The sequence below is a fragment of the Cervus canadensis genome, chromosome 14 (genome assembly GCF_019320065.1).
Source record: "Cervus canadensis isolate Bull #8, Minnesota chromosome 14, ASM1932006v1, whole genome shotgun sequence".
Lineage (NCBI taxonomy): Eukaryota > Metazoa > Chordata > Mammalia > Artiodactyla > Cervidae > Cervus > Cervus canadensis.
Window position 1 is genome coordinate 10,153,064 of NC_057399.1, and position 17,565 is coordinate 10,170,628.

At 53.0% G+C, this 17,565-nt stretch overlaps 1 protein-coding gene across 1 annotated transcript in view; it reads left to right on the forward strand.

The window, feature by feature from the left end:
- The window catches only part of GABBR2 (gamma-aminobutyric acid type B receptor subunit 2), a 356,730-nt gene that overhangs the window by 287,599 nt on the left and 51,566 nt on the right, over window positions 1–17,565 (forward strand). The window contains exons 12-13 of the mRNA XM_043486441.1: window positions 6,954–7,061; window positions 13,960–14,082. Coding sequence (XP_043342376.1) covers window positions 6,954–7,061; window positions 13,960–14,082 — 231 coding nt within the window. The remainder of the gene's footprint in view (window positions 1–6,953; window positions 7,062–13,959; window positions 14,083–17,565) is intronic.

Consider the following 17,565-nt stretch of genomic DNA (forward strand, 5'->3'; position numbering starts at 1 on the left):
AGCATCTCTCCAGAGGCACCCCGCCTTTGGAAGCACTGCGAACCTCTCCTGCACCCACACTCTCCCCGGGAAGACAAGGCAGGCCCTGGAGATCCCAGGCGGAACCCTAGCCTTTCAGCTCCAGGCTACAGCACCTCATGATAACGGAGGTCTGGGGCTGGCTTTTGAATGGTCTGGGTCTCGCTTGCCTGCCTTCTCACTATTGATCATCTGGGGTGGATGGCCAGAATGAAACAAAAGGCCCTTTTTTCTAACCTTTCTGGACAGCAGGCAAACAGCTAACCACCCCGCCTGCCCCCCAGCATCCACCCAGCCGACACGGCTTCCTCCACCCCCAGACATCAGCAGGACAGAACTGGGGGAGGGGCTGTGTGTCTCTTTTCCTACTAGTCCCCAGAGAGCACTGAAAGCCCTTCACTCTGCCAGGCAGGCCTTTCCCCAAATCAGTTGAGTGAGCGTCTAAACAGAATTGTTTCAGGTGTGGACTTTTCTTTCCATCTGGAGATGTGCACTGCTTTTTCCTTCTTCATAGCTGAGATGAGCATTTTGCCTCATCCTCTCCCCCATGGTTGTCATCACACTGTGTTCAGAGGGGCCAGGAAACTTTATGGCTCAGGAGAGAAAAAGGCAGACTTTAACATCAGAATAATTATGTTTAATTAGAATAAATATGTTTAAGACTTGGGGAGAGAGCGGAGTAGCTATTTGTCTTATGTCGACACATCAGTTTAGACTTGTACTAGAAACAGGGGCTTCCCAGGGGGCTCAGTGGTAAAGGATCCTCCTGCCAGTGTAGGAGATGCAGGTTTGATCCTTGGGTCAGGGGGATCCCCTGGAGGAGGAAATGGCAGCCCACTCCAGTGCTCTTGCTGAGAAATCCCACGGACGGAGGAGCCCGGCGGGCTGCAGTCTGTGCCCTGCTGTCTAGAGTCGTGTCTGACTCTCTGCGACCTGATGGACTGTAGCCCGCCAGGCTCCTCTGTCCACGAGACTCTTCTCGGCAAGGATACTGGAGTGGGTTGCCATGCCCTCCTCCAGGGGGTTGGTGTCACGAAAGAGTCAGACACGACTTAGCAACTAACAACAACAATGAGAAACAGAATCATTACAGCCCTGCAGAACCTTCTAGTTTATTTGGCATCATAGAACCACCCAGAAGGGAGACACATGGGATGAAATCAAATAAAACTTCCCCAGTGCAGGAAATGCCCCGTAACACCCTTATACACGGGGTCCTTCAAGGCATGCTTGAATCCATGGAGTGATGGGGAGCTCACTACCTCACAGATACTTCATTGCAAGGAAGGGACCCCTGAGGCTGTAAGCTCAGCCTCCTTTGCCATGCAATGCTCCAGTTCCCTCTGTGGTCCTCCTTTCATGTGCTGGCTCAGTTTTGGTGACAGATCTCATTACCTCCTAAGCAAGCCCACCCAGCCCAGTCACCCCCTCCGTGCTGAATCCAGAGATTTAAAGGTGGGCAGTGTAGGCCCTGCACCATACCATAGGAGAGGCAGGCAGGTCATCAGATGGACATGATCTCAGTGTGACCACAGCAGAGACATGCATGAGGACAGAAGTCGTGGTGAGGAGGCAGCTGTGACCTCCTTGCAAGACCTGGGAGGGCTTCTCAGAGGGGGTGGCCTGTGAATCTGGATTTTGGAGGACTCATGAGAATTTACAAAGGAACTTGGAGAGAGGGGATGGCATTCTGAGTGGAGGAAACAGCCAGTGCCAGGCCCGCAGCATGAGCCGTGTGGTGTATGGGATGTTGAAGCGGATGGGGATGATGATGAATTGCTTGGGTGTGAAATGCCATGTGGGGAGTGGCAGGAGGGGTGTGGGTGATGGAGGGCACACCCTGCTAAGAATCTGGAGTTTAACCCGTGGGCTCAATGGGGCAGTAAAGGGCTTAAACTCAAGGAGACTTGCTGAGATTTGCTGTGGAGGATTGCTCCTCTTGGGGGGTGTTTGATGGACAGGCAGCGGTTGAGCCGAGGAGCAGGAGGCTCGTGCCGTGGTCCTGTCAGCAGTGATAAGGAATACATGGACGGAAGCCAAGTCTTGATTAAGAACCTCAGTCCTTTACACACCTTCCTTCATCTCATCCACACAACCACCCCACGAAATCAGATACGTTAGTTGCCCCCACTTCACAGATGAGGAAACTGAGGCTCACAGAGGTCATGTGGCCTGCGCAGGTTCACATAGTAAGTGAGAAAGCAAGGACTGGAACTTCTGTCAGTCTCTCTCCAGAGCCCCTGCTCATGACGGCTCATCTGGAGGGCACACGGGAGCAGAGAGGAGGGGTTACTAACAGGAGATGTGGGAGTAAGACTGTCGTCAGAGTCCTGGAAGCAGGCGGAGGCCACCTGGGTGCTTCCTTAGAGAGGGGCAGTGAGGGGACCGCCTACAGAGGTGTGGGTGGCATTAAGGAAGCAGGCATAGAGGCCGTTGCAGGAAGCCCTCACCACTCCTGGGCCTGAAGGGGTAAAGAGGCAGGGTTTTGCTTTACCCAGAGAGGCCAGGCCACACGTGGAGCCCAGCTGCAGCCAGAGCGGGCACGGCGGCTGTGGCCACAGGGAGTGCACACCCCGTCTTCTCTCTCCTGCCCTCTGCAGTCTCCTGATGGTGCCCTCCATCAAGACGAAAGCAGAGGGCAAAGGAGCTGGGAGGTGCCGGAGCGGGGCCCCAGCTCTCAGGCATGGGACGGGCAGCAGAAGGAGAAGCATTGGGGACTGAATGGGAAAGTGTTGGGGGGAGAGGGGAGGGTTCCTGGGGGACTTCCAGTCCCTATTTCCAGTGACAGGTGGGTACAGGCGCCATCCCTGAATCAGCTGGCAGTGGGGCTGCTCAGCAGAAGGGCTGATGGGCTCAGCTCTGGCTCCAGACTGTGAAGGTTTGCTGAGCACCTGCGTGTCCCCTTGGTCTCCAGTGAAGGTGGCACACGCAGGCCTGGAGTCAGAAAGGGAGGAGCTGGGACGGGACTAAGGGAATCGTCAGCACAAGGACAGTGGTTGACACCTGAGGACGGGAGTGATAACCTAGGGAGGGCCCTTTCAGGACACGCCGGGTTCGGGACTGAGCCCCAGTGTCCGTTCCCATCTAAAATGATGGTGGCGGAGTGGAGAGAGAAATTCTACCTCCTTTTGCAAAGGCCAAGCCCAGGGGTGACCCTAAGCAGGGGCAGCCCGAGGCGGGCGGCTTTGCTGGTAGGGGTCCCACAGGTCCCATTCTGTCCCGCTTTCAGAATATTTCTTCTATTGTTGTTTCATTATGCTCTAAAGAGCTCCAGATCGTCTCCAAAGGGAGGTGAATCCCCTGGGATCATCTTGTGGAAGACTGTATTACAGCCTTTACTTACTTTATATGTAGAAAAAATGAAAGAAATTGAAGGTGACAGTTGTTCAGTCATGTCTGACTCTTTGCGACCCCAATGGACAGTAGCCTGCCAGGCTCCTCTGTCCATGGGAGTCTCCAGGCAAGAATACTGGAGTGGGTTGCCATGCCCTTCTCCAGAGGATCTTCCTGACCCAGGGATCACACCCTGGTCTCCTGCATTGCAGGCAGATTCTTTACTGTCTGAGCCACCAGGGAGGCTGTGGAAGAATATATTACAGCCTTGACTTACGTTATATGTAGAAAAAGTGAAAGAAATGAAGCTTTACTAAAATCTAATGGTGGGTGTGTCTGGGGTCTCATGCAGGAATTCTCCTGAGGACGCAGTGGCTGGTCAGCTGTGACACCAGCCAGCCCCAGGGCATGGTGTCCAGGGTCCCAGGATGAGCCCCAGCTCCGTGATTCTCTAGGAGGACTCAGCATAGACGTGTACTCACAGCAATGATTAATTACAGGGACAGAACATAAAGCAAAGTCAGCAAAGCAAAAAGGCACGTGGGAGGCAGTCACGGGAACCAGGTCCCAGCGTCCCAGAGCCTCTCCCAGCGGTCTCGCGGGATGCCCTTAACTCCCCGGCACCGACCTGTGACAACAGGTGGAATGCTGACCAGGGAGCTCAGCGCGCTCGGCGCCCGCGGTTTTCACTGGGGGCCAGGCACCTGGGTCCCCCTCCTGAACACTTACCCAAACTCCAGGCTCTCAGGAGGAAGGCAGATTTGCGGCATAAACACGCTGTCTGCACAAACCGTTCAGGCACAGGGTCACTCTTATCGCTGGGCAAGTGGTGGGAGCCTCCCCAAACCCAGCTCCTCAGACACCGGCTTAAGCGAACCTTGGCAGCAGGTTTTGGGCCCTGTAGGCTCCCTCTTTTCTGCCCAGGCATCCTCACCCATTCTTTGCTTTCAGTTTATGGCACCACATTGCAGTTTCCAGATGCCCAGTTAAATGTATATTGTCGAGTTTTAACTAACTTAACTCATTTGTACTATTATGTCTTAATGAGTGTGGCCCTGCAGAGTAGACAAGTGGCCGGAAAATAATGGCTCCAGAGAAAGCATAAGTCAAAGCAAATATAATAATGCCAAGCATATTGGAGTAATACTTGTACCCAGAGTATGAGGTCTTTGTCTGCCACTTTATGAAGAAAAATATTCCATCTCTGACTGTCCTTTTTAATATCTGCTTGTTCTGTATGTGTTCATGTTTTAAATGGTTTTTGCTGATAGAGGAACGTGGTCAAAAACACTTGGAGACCACTGGTCTTCACACAACCACTAGCTCTCAAAGTGTGCTGGAGTCAGCCGGGGAAGTGTTCCCAGGCTGGTCAGCGGCTTCCCTAGGTGTGCTGTGCTGGCGGCTACCTCCTGGGCAGGGTGGACCTGGCTGGGGTCGGGAGACTCTCTGAGGAACAGGCAGCAGGATGCAGAGGAGAAAGGGCTGGACTAGGTCACGGCCTTGAGTTCCAGGCTTAGCTCTGGAGCCAGGCTGCATGGTTGAGAGAAATACCTCAATGCCCTGAGTCTCTGCAAAGGGCTTTTCTCACTCAACTGATGACTCCAAAAAAATCACCCTGGTTTTGGTGGTGGTTGTTTTATTCATTTGTTTTTATCATTATATATTTAGCTTCTGACCTAGTAATCCTTGTTGAATGAACAGATGAACAAATGAATGAATGAATGAAATGATCTGTAAGGTCCTATGTAACTCCAACAGTCTAGGAATATGAAATCTTATCATTGAATAAGCTCAGGTCTAAGTTCCCAATAATTGACTCCTTCCCTGTCTCTGCTCTGCTTACTTTTTTGCATCCTTGTTTTATAATATGGCCATCCTACACCTTCTGTAGAGTACTGTGATTCATTCTTGCCTGTCTGAAATTTTCAAAATTTAAAAAAAAAAGATTGAGTCCTCACCTGTACCATTACCAGCGTTCACGCCTCACGTGTCTGTGTTTCTGACCAGTTGCGGTAATACTGTTGTCTTTGCTTAGGGGGTTGGTCTTTCCATCTCCCTAGCCAGTTCCTATTTTTGCAGATAAAATGGAAAGAGGAAATGTTCTGTCTCTAAGAAGCTGGGGAGCCAAGTTGCTAAAAGGCAGAGTGAAGGGACTGCATGAAGGGAGCGTATCTGGGAACCTCCTACACGACCGCCCGCAGCCCTGGGCTGGATGGGCCGCTGAGGCCTGGCAAACCTGCTGGGCTCGACACGGAGAGCTGACCTGTCCACCCTAGCCATCTCTCTCTTCCCTTCCATACCCACCTTCCTGCTGAGTCCAGGTGGGGGCCTTTCAGAGGTTAACTCAGCCCAGCAGGGCTGAGGGAGAGCAGAGGAAAGACCATAGCCTAGAACCGGGGCTCACAGCCTTTCCGTCCCCATGAGTGGGAGGCCCCAGAAAGTAGTGGCACACAGCCCAGGTCTGGGCTGTGTCTGGGGGCCCGCGAGATGCGTCTCCTGGGTCTTGGAGGCTGTCCAGACCAGCCAGTGAGGGTGGACTCAGGAGAGGCTGGGGCCTGGCCACGATGGCCGTGCAGGTGGAGAGTGGGCACCCAGGATGCCCCCACGACCTAACAGATGGTTACCAGCCACCCCCGCCTGCAGGAATCAGGCTCTCTGCTCTTATCAGGGCTGGTGGTTTCCGGCAGCCACCAGCCTGGGGCCAGGGATCAGGGCACACTTTAGCCCTGGGGTCAGGTGAGAGCCAGATAAAGCCCTAGTCCTAAGCGAGGACCTCAGGTCCAAATGTGGGCTCGGGGACCAAGGCTAGACCCAGGCAGCGTCGCTCCTGTCTTTCTCTAAAGGCCTGAGGAGACAGGCCCACGGTGGGAGTGGGGAGGTCACAGCCCCTCTCCTCTGGCCTTCCACCCCCTCACTGAGCAGCCCCGCATGATGGCCGGGAGCTGGGCTGGTGCAGCTGCCAGTCAGGGGTCCCCGGGGCCAGTTCTGGCTGAGTCCTGCCCTCAGAGTGGGCAGTACTCCTGCCTCGCGGAGTGGCCGGGTCACTAATGCCCGAGGAGGGCCATGCAAGCTTGCTGTCCTGCCCCATCTCAGCCCCCGGGGCTCAGCGCCCCCCTCCCCGCTGTCTATACCCCAGGAGCAAGGAGGACTGTAGCAGAGCTTCCTGGGGCCACCTGGTCTCCTAGAGACTTGGGTGAGGAGGCGGAGAAGTCAGCAATTACGGTCCCCTCGCAGGCATGCAAAAGGCCATCAAGGAAGGAAGGGAGGAAGGGAGGACCGGAAGGCTGGTCTGTGGCCCCTCAGTGTTCCCGGGGACCCTCTGTGCCTCGCTGAGTGACTGGGCTGTGGGCCCATGGAAGGCAGAGTTTGAATCTCACATGCCTCTGCACCTAGGGCCCTGGGTCTGGTGAGTGGTTGATAGAACCAAAGGTCTATCAGATTGACACGCGATGGAAGGACTGCTGAGGCCAGTGAAACTCCACCGTATGTAAAGTAGAGCATCTGCCCCTACCATCCGGGGTCCCACTGCTGGGACACTCTCATAAAAGACCAGGTCCGTCCACCTGGGCGATGCTGACCCTCTGTTTTCTCACGGCCTCTAGGTCAGGACCTGGATTCTCACCGTGGGCTACACCACCGCCTTCGGGGCAATGTTTGCAAAGACATGGAGAGTCCACGCCATCTTCAAAAACGTGAAAATGAAGAAGAAGGTAATGGCTCCTTCTGTCGCAGAGCGTTTGCAGTGTTCACCCGTATTTATTTTTAAAAGACTTCTGAAGCGCCTACTCTACGGCCAGGCACTGGGCTGCTTGCTGGGGATTCAAGCTAAACACAACCCGCTCCCCCCTTCCCAACCCAAACCCCCAACTCCTTCAGCCTCCTGGGGAGATCAGACACGTGACAAATTGTTTACAAGGCAGGGTAATAAGGGCTGGTTGGGTGCGTGTGGGGGTCCTGGGGTACAGCACTCAGGGGTTGGGGTAATGACACCCGTGCTAAGACCTGGAGGCTGAGCGGGAGGCAGAGGCTGAGGGCTTAGCCATCCCCCAGGGGGAGCGACGTGCAGGCAGGCCTGGGGAAGGGAGGGGAGAGCTCAGCTGCTGAGGGGCCCCTGGGGCCAGGGTACAGAGGAGGCCACAGGGGAGGGCAGGAGCCACAGTCAGGAATTTGAACTGTAACCTGTGGGCAGTGAGAAGGCTTGAAAGGGGAAAGTGAAACAGGGAAGGGGCCTGATGCAGTGCTTCCATTTTCAGAGAGGACCTTAGAGGACAGGAGCCCTGCCTTCGTGTGGATGGAAAACGTTTGCCACCCGTGTCATTGGCCGTAAACACCAGTGTTGGTGAAGCTCAGCCCTTAGGATGCATTCAGAGAGCTTTCCCCACACTGGCCTTTTTTAACTCCGCCGACAGCTGGCACTTATTTTCCCTTACTCCTAGAGAAAAATTCAGGCAAGTCTCCTGACTTAGAAGGTTGTCTGGTCAACAACTTATACATGGAGTCCAGCGTTACATTCAAAACCCCAAACTGCACTCAGCGGCAGCGCCTCTCCCTCCCCCAGCTGCCCTGGGAGAGGAGGGGCTGTGGATGAGCTGCCGTTCTGTCTTGCCAGGCTGAGTTTCTTCCCCACCATCCCATCTCCAAGGTTTCTGAACCCTCCAGAGTTGGGGCTTCAAGTGGAGGAAGGGACAGGAAAGACCTCACTTCTCAGGAGCACCACTGATCTTGCTGCTCCTGAGAGGATAAGCGGGCCCTTTAGGCGCTCATGGGCTCCCCTCATAGCTCAGTTGGTAAAGAATCCGCCGGCAATGCAAGAGACCCTGGTTCAATTCCTGGGTTGGGAAGATCCGCTGGAGAAGGGATTGGCTACCCACTCCAGTATTCTTGGGCTTCCCTTGTGGCTCAGCTGGTAAAGAATCCGCCTGCAATGTGGGCGACCTGGGTTCGGTCCCTGGATTGGGAAGATCCCCTGGAGAAGGGAAAGACTACCCGCTCCAGTACTCTGGCCTGGAGAATTCCGTATAGTCCATGGGGTCGCAAAGCGTCGAACACGACTAAGCGACTTTCACTTTGGGCGCTCATGGAGTCCTTCTGTGTGATTGTCAAAGCCCCATTACCGGGACTTACTCTCCTGCAGTGCCCCCAGCATGGGGGAAATACCCCCCGGTGGGCCACTTGTGGCTCCTTCCGCAGGCACAGAGCAGTGCCCCAGTCCTGGGCTCGCCCCTCCAGCTCGCCCTGGGCACAGCCCTCCCTACCTGGCGCCCGCACTGCTGCTCCCGAGGCACTCACTCACCCTTCACTCCTACACACTCGGAGGTGGAGTCTGACCCGGCTGTAGCCACGTCCCCTCTTCTGCTGACCCGTCATCCTCCCGGGGGTTTCTCAGGCGGGAGTCAGACATAGGCTCACCAGGTCCCCAGGCTGCAGGGAGCCTAGCATTCAAGCCGTCTGAGTGCTCTCCTGAAGCCTCCCTCTTGATCTGAGGTCATAGAGGAAGCATATCCCCCATCCTCTCACCTGGAGATGAGGTGAGATAACATCATGACACCACTTTCCAAAAGTCCTCTTCTTGATTCAACTCCCCCTCTACCGCCCACGTCCCCCCTCACACACTTTTTAAACCCCTGATGTGTGTAAAACCCATTCACAGACCTCTCCTTCCAAGATCCTGCCCCATGACCTCACCCTGCTCTGGAACATGGTGCCTCTTTTCCGTTCTGCATCCCAGACTTGCATCTGCCATCCCGTTACCTGGGTCATGAGCCCCCACGCCCGTGGCAGACAGCAGCGAGCCCAAGGCGGTGGGCCAGCAGGAGAGCAGGCTTCTCCTCCCCGCCTCACCGCTGACCTGTGGGTCCTTTGGGCAAACCTCTCCGTCTCCTCCCTGCTGAGATGAGGGGCTTCCCTGCTGACTCCGATGGTAGAGAGCCTGCCTGCAATGCAGGAGACCCGGCTTTGATCCCTGGGTCAGGAAGATCCCCTGGAGAAGGAAATGGCAACACACTCCAGTATTCTTGCCTGGAAAACCCCATGGGCGGAGGGGCCCGGTGGGCTACAGTCCACGGGGCTGCAAAGAGTCGGACACGACTGAGCAACGAGGACACACACGTCATCGCTCGGGGCCTCTGACTCCTCGTCTGTGGAACGGGGGCGCCCTGAAATGGTGGTGTCTCCTGAGCTGTGCCTCTGTCTCTGCCCTCTGGTCCCTCTCAGGCGGCGGCCCCACCACCTGCCCCTTCACCACCAGGGCTATTCTAGGAGCTGCTCTCCAGCTGGGCGAGGGGACTGTAGCCTCGGTCTCTGTCCCCCCACCCCCCACGGGACCATCTTGGGAAACTACAGGCTGCATTTGGAGGGAGAAAAGAGCTCAGGTTTGCCACCCACTGCCTGTGCTCACCTGGAAGGCCTTGCTCTCACCGGGCCTCAGGGGCATTTGTGACACACCCTTCTGTCTGTCAGATAAGGAGCCTGGCCACCTGGTCCTTCTCAGAGCTGACTGCACATTACAATCAAAGGGGAGCTTTTGGAAACTACAACAAGTAACCCTGCCCGCACCTCCTGGGCTGGAGCTGACCAGTAGGAGTTACTAGACTTCCCCGAGTTGTACTAATATACAGCCTGGGTTTCTGTCTAGACCAGGGTTACCCAGAGTATAAGTCGTAAAGCAGCATCACTGGCATCACCTGGGAGCTTGTTAGAAATGCAGTTTCTTGGGCCCCACCCCTACGAGTCAGGTTCCTGCAGCCCGGGAACATGTGTTTCCACCTGCCCTCTCAGTGAAGCTGATGCAAGCCGAAGTTTGACAGGCACTCGTGACTTCTGGGGCCCCTCCCGCTCTGTGGCTCTGCCATTTATGAAAAGTCCATCGAGGTTTTGAAGAATCAGTATTGGTTCCTTTGTGTCAATATGTGATTCATGCATATTGTTATTGGTAATAAAGAACTAGCCTTTGTTTTCCAATACTCATGTGATCACTAAGCAAGAACACTCAGATTGTCTGGCAACAATTGACAGAACATGCCAGGGAAGACGTCAGGAGTTGAGCTGTCTGAAAACTCCACGGAGGCTGGAGCTGTGATGTGGCCCCAGCCGGCTATGCTGCCTGGGACAAGGGGACTTGCTGCACCCCCGGGGGTTGGGCCAAGGGAGAGCCAGGCAGGTGTCCAGGGAGGGGGTCTGTCCGAGACACTGTCAGAGGCTTTGAGTACAAGATTCAGTCACCAGTTGAGTCTGTTGTGAAAATGATTTAAGCCAGATGAACACACCTTTCCAATGTGAGACATGTTTTGCTCTAGGCTTTCTGGTTATTCCAGTAACAGCCTTGTGGCCCTAAAGCTGAGTATCATTTGTCAGCCAAATTAGAGGAGGTTAGGAGTATAGAAGAGAAATGTTTACCTTTCACAGATCAAAATCTCAGGTCAGGAACTAGATTGCTTTGAAAGGGTTGTGGCAGTCACAGGGCAAAAGTAGGATTGAATTCTCCATGATTCCAACCTTTTATGGAGCCATAAGGTCGGTTTTTATTGTCATTGTTTTGTATTTTCTTGGGTTTTTTTTTAAGTTTAGACTTTTTAAAAGTGAGCCCCTTAATTTTTTTTACTGACACATATACAAGATTTAACTGAATTTGTGAATGCAGTCTGACACTCTTTTTCAGTCTCTCTATCCTTTTCTTCCTTCCCTGGCTCCCACTTCATCTGTCCTCCCTCCACCCACCCTGTCATGCCTTCCCCAAACACACACAAATACAAACTTTACCCCATTCGGCTACATCCTTAAAGGCATTAAGCGAAACAAAGCCTGGTAAAGGAAGTATTGAAGTGTAGTGACTTAATGCTTCTAAATTCAGTATCGTTATAGTATGTAACCATTTTCTTCCTAAAGATCAATCCTAAAATCTTGAATTGAGAAGCCTCACTACCACCATCTTTATTCTGCCTCTAATTCTTACTAAGGACCAAGTTGAAACGTTGAGAGGAGAGCAGTAACTCAGAGATGAGATCTTCTGTTTTGCAGCCAGATGTTTTTTGGAAGACAAAGTTTACTACATATATAGCTTGATGCTGTTGTAAATAATACCATCAGGCTCAGAATTTCATACAGGCTCAGCTTTAGGAAAATGCCAGGAGCGCATCTGTCATCTGAGTGACGGCAGGAAGGCAGCGCCGCTGGTTGTACAACCCAGGGGCACCATCCATGCTCTGTTCCCTCTGGAATGGCATCCCTGGAAGCAGGCAATGAGCTGAGCCTCGTGGAAGACCAGGCTCAATCAAGTCAAAATATCTTAAGTCTTTTGAAGAAATAAAGAGATGCCGTTTTCTCAAAAGAAGATGTCGGGCAACCTTTCCTGTTAAAAGTCAGCGAATGTGTGCGGCTTTGCAGGCCCCACAGTCTCTGTCACAGCCTCTTAGCTGCTCGTGTGGAACAGGGGCAGCCAGAGACAAACTCATAAATGCCTGGGTGTGACTGTGTTCCAATAAAACTACTTACAAAGGCAAACGGGGGGCCAAATTCAGTTTGCTGATCTGTGCCCTGAAAAACCACGGGGAGTAACATTTAATAATAATAGTTGACATCTATTGATCAGGAACTGTAAACCAGACCATGCTGCTGCTGCTAAGTCGCTTCAGTCATGTCCGACACTGTGCGACCCCGTAGACGGCAGCCCACCAGGCTCCCCCGTCCCTGGGATTCTCCAGGCAAGAACACTGGAGTGGGCTGCCATTGCCTTCTCCAGTGCATGAAAGTGAAAAGTGAAAGTGAAGTCGACCAGACTATGGTAATCTATCCATCTGTGTGGTCATCATCCCCTATGATGTAGATGAGGAGACTAGCTCGGACGGATTAGGAACCTTACCAAGGACACACAGCTAGTTAGTAAGACTTAAACTCAACTCTGATTCCGGAACTTGATGTTTAATTGCTCCTGGGCGTCTTCACTCCCAACCTCTCCTTCAGTGAGGGCGGAGCACTGGTAACCTCCTAGCCTCAGAGAGAGAACTGAGTTTCACGGCATCAATGTGCAGACTTAACGGAGGAGAGTTTGTGCAGCTTTTGAAGAGAAAGCTGAAAAATCAGGAAGGACGTCAGGGAAGCTGGGTGAGCATCAAGTAGGGAGTCCCCTTCTAGCCTGTCCTGAGTTCCTCAGGCACTTCTTCCTTTTGCCCCGATTTCTCAAGGCTAATGGGGTATGGCCTGGTTCCCCTGAGGGCAAGGGTCAAGCCAGGTTTCTAAAGCTATCATGGGCTCCCTGAATGTTTCTGTAAAATCTCAGGTGATGGGACTTGGTCAGCGCCCCGCCCCCAGGTCAAGTGGTTTGGTGGATTTGATCTCTTTGGCCTTAACTCGGCAATGCCCTCTTGTTCTTTTCACAGTTTAGCCACAGAGAGGCCTCTTGAGTTTTTATTTCTCCTTTAAGGATGGCTTTAATCATTAAAAGCCAGACCTGGTGATATTTCTTAAGCTTCTACCTCAGTTTTGTTGTTTATTTTTCTACAGTCTTTTCCAGAACTGCTTCATCACATTAGCTTTTATTTGGCATTGGGGCAGGGCTAGGGGAGGGGGGTGAGGACACATAAAGACCCACTGAGGGAAATACAGGTTAGCTTTGCCCCTGACAACATTTGTCGCCAGGTCAGTCCCCATCAAATGCACATAAAGTGGGCTGGGAATCTCACAGTGTAATAAAGATATCCCCAGCTGCAAAGTGGGACAGGAGTTATATTTCTTCTTTATATATTCCTTCATCTCAATTCAATCCATCAAACTTTTAAGTACCAACTGCATGCCAGGCCCTGCTCGGTGCTGAAGGTAAACAAATAAATAAAACAGGCTTCCCTTCTGTCTGGGGCTCCCCACTTTACTGAGGAGGGTAGACCGTATACAGCTTAATACGGCACCTGGTCACTGTAGCATCTGGCAGGTGCTATAAGTGTTTGAGGGTGTGCTCTCTGGCGACGGGAGGAGCTTGCAAGCTTTACCTGTTAGTGGCTCTATTCCCCTGAGCAAGTGACTTAGCCCCCAATGTTAGCCTCAGTTTCTCCAGCTGAAAAATGGGAATAATAACAGTGTCTGCCTTTATATGAGATGATATATATGAAACAATCAACCTCGAGGCAGGCACAGTGCTCACTAAATGGTAGCATTTGTATTTATTCCCCTTCTTGGAGTCACTACTATTACTAGTCATAATAGTAAGTGTTGAACTTGTTAAGTATAATGAAGCATGGGAACAAAGGTAATTAGTTCTGCAGTGGGAGTTAGGGAAGCTTCCTGGAGGAGGCGACAGTGCATCTGGGTCTCCAAGGATTGTAGCAGCCTGTCACATAGAGCAGAGTGTTTCAGACAAAAGAACCAGCACCCATGAAGGCCTGGGGTGAAAAATCACGGCAGGGCCAGAGCCTGAGAGTCATCAAACTTAACTCAGCACATGTGTGTGTGGGGGGCGTGGATAAGCCAAGCTCATGAAAGGCCTGGAATGCTAAGCAAGGGAGCATGTCTGGAGTCACCCGGTGGGTGATGAGGAGCCCGGGGGCCATTCGCTCAGCCACCCTTGGCTGCTGCTTGGGAAGCCCTCTTACGTCCCTTCTGCCCCGGCCCTCCCTGCAGATCATCAAGGACCAGAAACTGCTCGTGATCGTCGGGGGCATGCTGCTGATCGACCTCTGCATCCTGATCTGCTGGCAGGCTGTGGACCCCCTGAGGAGGACGGTGGAGAGGTACAACATGGAGGTAAGTGCCCGGCAGCAGCCGGAGGGCAGCAATACGTCTCCCTGAGAAGGACGGTGGAGAGGTACCGCGTGGAGGTAAGCGCCCGGCACCAGCCGGAGAGGGGCAGTCTCCCCGGCTGCCCCAGAGGTGCTTCTTGAGAAGAAATCAAGGTGATTACGAGGAAATCATCATAGCTCTGTGTGGACCCACAATCCCTATCAGGAACATCTCCTTATTTCTGTTCCTTTCCCTTGAGATCTGTATTACTCAGGAAGGCCAAGTATAAGGTTGTCACTCCTGGGAAAAGATGGTGAGTTTGCCTAGATGTATTACTATATGCAGAGTCAAGGAGAAAGTTTGGTTCGTTTAAACCAGCGTATTCTTTACACATTGTGGAAGCCCCCATTTATATGATGCTTCAGTCAAGAAATTACGTTGCTTTTTTAATCTCTCCTTTAAAGTGAGTTCCCTCAGGACTGCTGTTAGGGAATAAATACTCTGAAAGCTCCTTCTAGTTACTAGAGAATCTTCAAAGTGATGTCTTGTCAAAAAGGAGAACCTTACGTAAAAGAACCGTTAAATATATATTTTAGTAGTCTTGCATTTGGCCTTGCTCTTAACTCACATTGGTCTTCCTAGGATGCTCCAGTTAGGGAAGTTCACAATTAAGGAAGTTGTAGTGATGACTTTCTCTTAGAAGAGTTAAGGACGCCTTTGTTGGAAAGAGCCAGCTTGAAGGCAGTGGCTTTACTATCTGATTTCCCTGTAGGTTAGCGGGTTCTATCGAGAAAACTGGAGTTTTCTCTAGGGCTCTTACTGCATTATCAGGGAAATCTTTTTGTGGGATTTAGTGTGAATTTCAAAACTAGACTGGAAACAGTCATTTTTATGCTTTGGGGACATAGGTGTTTATCCTTCTGGACAAGAAGGTTTTCTAGCAAGTAAGTCGCCCAGCCTCGTTTGTCTGGAGACAGGCAGAGGGTTCGCTGAGCCTGGTTAAGAAGTTACACAGTCGGAGCAGTGGCAGAGAATGCCGTCTCCTGACAACATGGATTTAGGGGAAGGATTTAGCGCTGTGAGCCTTCATCTCACTGCCTTAAGTGTCCATCCTGGGAGGAAGCAGGACTCCAGACAGGCAGAGCCAGACTCGGCAGAGGACAGACCTGCGCTGGCTGTGCTCGTGGGCCAAGGGGGCAGGCGCTCAGCTGAGGTCCCTCGGGCAGACAGGCTGTGGCTGGAGGGGAGGTGATGTCTGGTCGTCACTTGTCTGCGCAGCTGACAGAGGAGTGGCCCCGCCCCCAGCTCCATCCCAGGGGAACTCACCACCCGCCACCAGGGTTTGGAAATCCAGACAGGCTGTGAACAGGAGGAAGAGCTGTCATTGGCTCACTGGGCCCCCTGGCTCGGGAGATGATAATCATAAGCAGTAATGCTAATAATAAGAGCAATGATAATGATGATGCTAGTAGCTAGAGGTGTGTGTTAATTTCACTGAATTGTCACAGTGACTCTGTGGAATAGGTGCTATCCTGAATTCCCATTTTAATGATGAGGAAACAGAAACCCAGAGAGATTATGTAAGGCACCTAAGGTGGCTCAGACGGTAAAAGAATCTGCCTGCAATGCGGGAGACCCGGTTTCTATCCCTGGATTGGGAAGATCCCCTAGAAAAGAAAATGGCAACCCACTCTAGCATTCTTGCCTGGAGAATTCCATGGACAGAGGAGCCTGGCGGGCTACAGTCCACGGGGTTGCAAAGAGTCGGACAGGACTGAGCGACTGACACACGAAGGTCACCTTGCGGTTTAGAGGCAGCACCACCAGCTACTGCCTCACCCACATCCCCATCCCGTCTTTCGATACACGACAGTGCTTCGTAGTTTTCAGTTGTTGTCATAGACTGTTGACTGGTCTGTGAAGTGGGTTGGGCAAAGAAGTGCTTTCACATTCTGCAGATAAAGCCTAAAGTTAGCTAACAGAAATAGGCAGGCAGAGCCCGGGGCAGACCTGGAGCTGGGGCGGGTGAGCAGGAAGCAGACCTCGACGGCTTGGTGTTGAGCCCCACAGCCGCCGGCAAGGCCGGGCGCTGCCACCTTCACTCAGGGTTAAGGTGGGGCTGAGAGGCAACAGGGTCCCCGGGATCCGGCTGTGGCGGGAGAGGCTGCAGGGTTAGAGTCCGCCTGAATAAGCTGACTCCGGAAATAAATGCAGGAAGCCTGTCCCTTGGACCACTTGCAGGAGATGGACCTTGTGTGGGCCATCAGTGTAAGTGACAGGTCACCATCGCTCACATCGCCTTCCTCCCTCGTTTTCTGTGAAGCTCTGCTGCTGCCCATGGCTCTGTGCCTAGAGGCCGAGCCCTTTCCAGACCTTCCAGGGATGGCTCTCAAACTGAGGAGGTGCCGGCTGCCACGGAAGTGCTTCTCTGTATAGAAGAGCCCGGGAAGGAGGGGTCCTGCCGGTGGCCTCTAGACTCCGAAGGGGGTCTGGCCACAGCCCTGGATCAAGGCCCCGGGCCCCTGTCTCTGTGTTTCTCTCTAAGCATCTGCTGAGACTTCTCCCCGAGCCTTCCCTGGCGGGATCCTCTTTTCTCTACTTTCAGGGCGCCCTGTCACTCTCTCGCCATGGCAGCAGAACCTTTGATTTGTGGACCCACAGTCCTGTCGGCCTATTGTCATTTTTCCACCAAACATCGCCAAGCTGTCGGTTGATTTCCCTCAGACCCTCCTCTGTCAGACTCAGCAGGATGGCTGAGCAGCGTGCCCGGGGACTGAGGGTGCTAACTTCTCCTCGAGGGGCTGTTTTCTCCGGAACCCCCAGCGAGAGGGAACGTTTATGCTTGGGGGTGAGGTGATGAAAGGTCTCTGTGGTCTGTTCTCTCCCATCCTCAGACCACACCGACCTCGGATGCCTGTGGTCTCCCTGGATGCTCTGAACACCTCAGGAGTCCACCTGCAGGCCTGGCTCTGTTTGTACTTTCAAGCCTTTGTCCGTGCTGTCCCCTTCTTCCAGAACCTTCTCTGACAATTAAAAGAACTTCAGTTCCAGGCCCTTGTATTAGCTGATGGGTTCCTGAGCTCCACCAGATTTAAGCCCCTGCTCTGCCCCACTCCTGTCCCCAGCACCTAGGTGTTCCTCTGAGGACAGGCAGCCTGTCTGGCTCACCCCTGTTGTGTGCGGGGCCGCCCTCATCTGCAGGACAGCGCTTTGTAGATCAGCCTCCTGAACCGAGACCTCAGCTGCCTGGGAGACGGGGGTGAACACCGTAGTGTGACCTCGAGCTCATGGGCCACAGGCTAGTGGGGGGCGGACAGTACACATGCAGATAAGCACAGTCACGTGAGACCGCACAGATTCTGGGAGCAGCTGGAGGTCAGTAAACAGGGTGACAGGCTCGAGAATAACAGAAGAGACCTGGAGCAATTTGTGGAAGTGTCGGGGGAATGAAACTGATTCTGGAGTCCCACTGGGGGCTTCCCAGCTCCATTTATTCATTTGTATGTG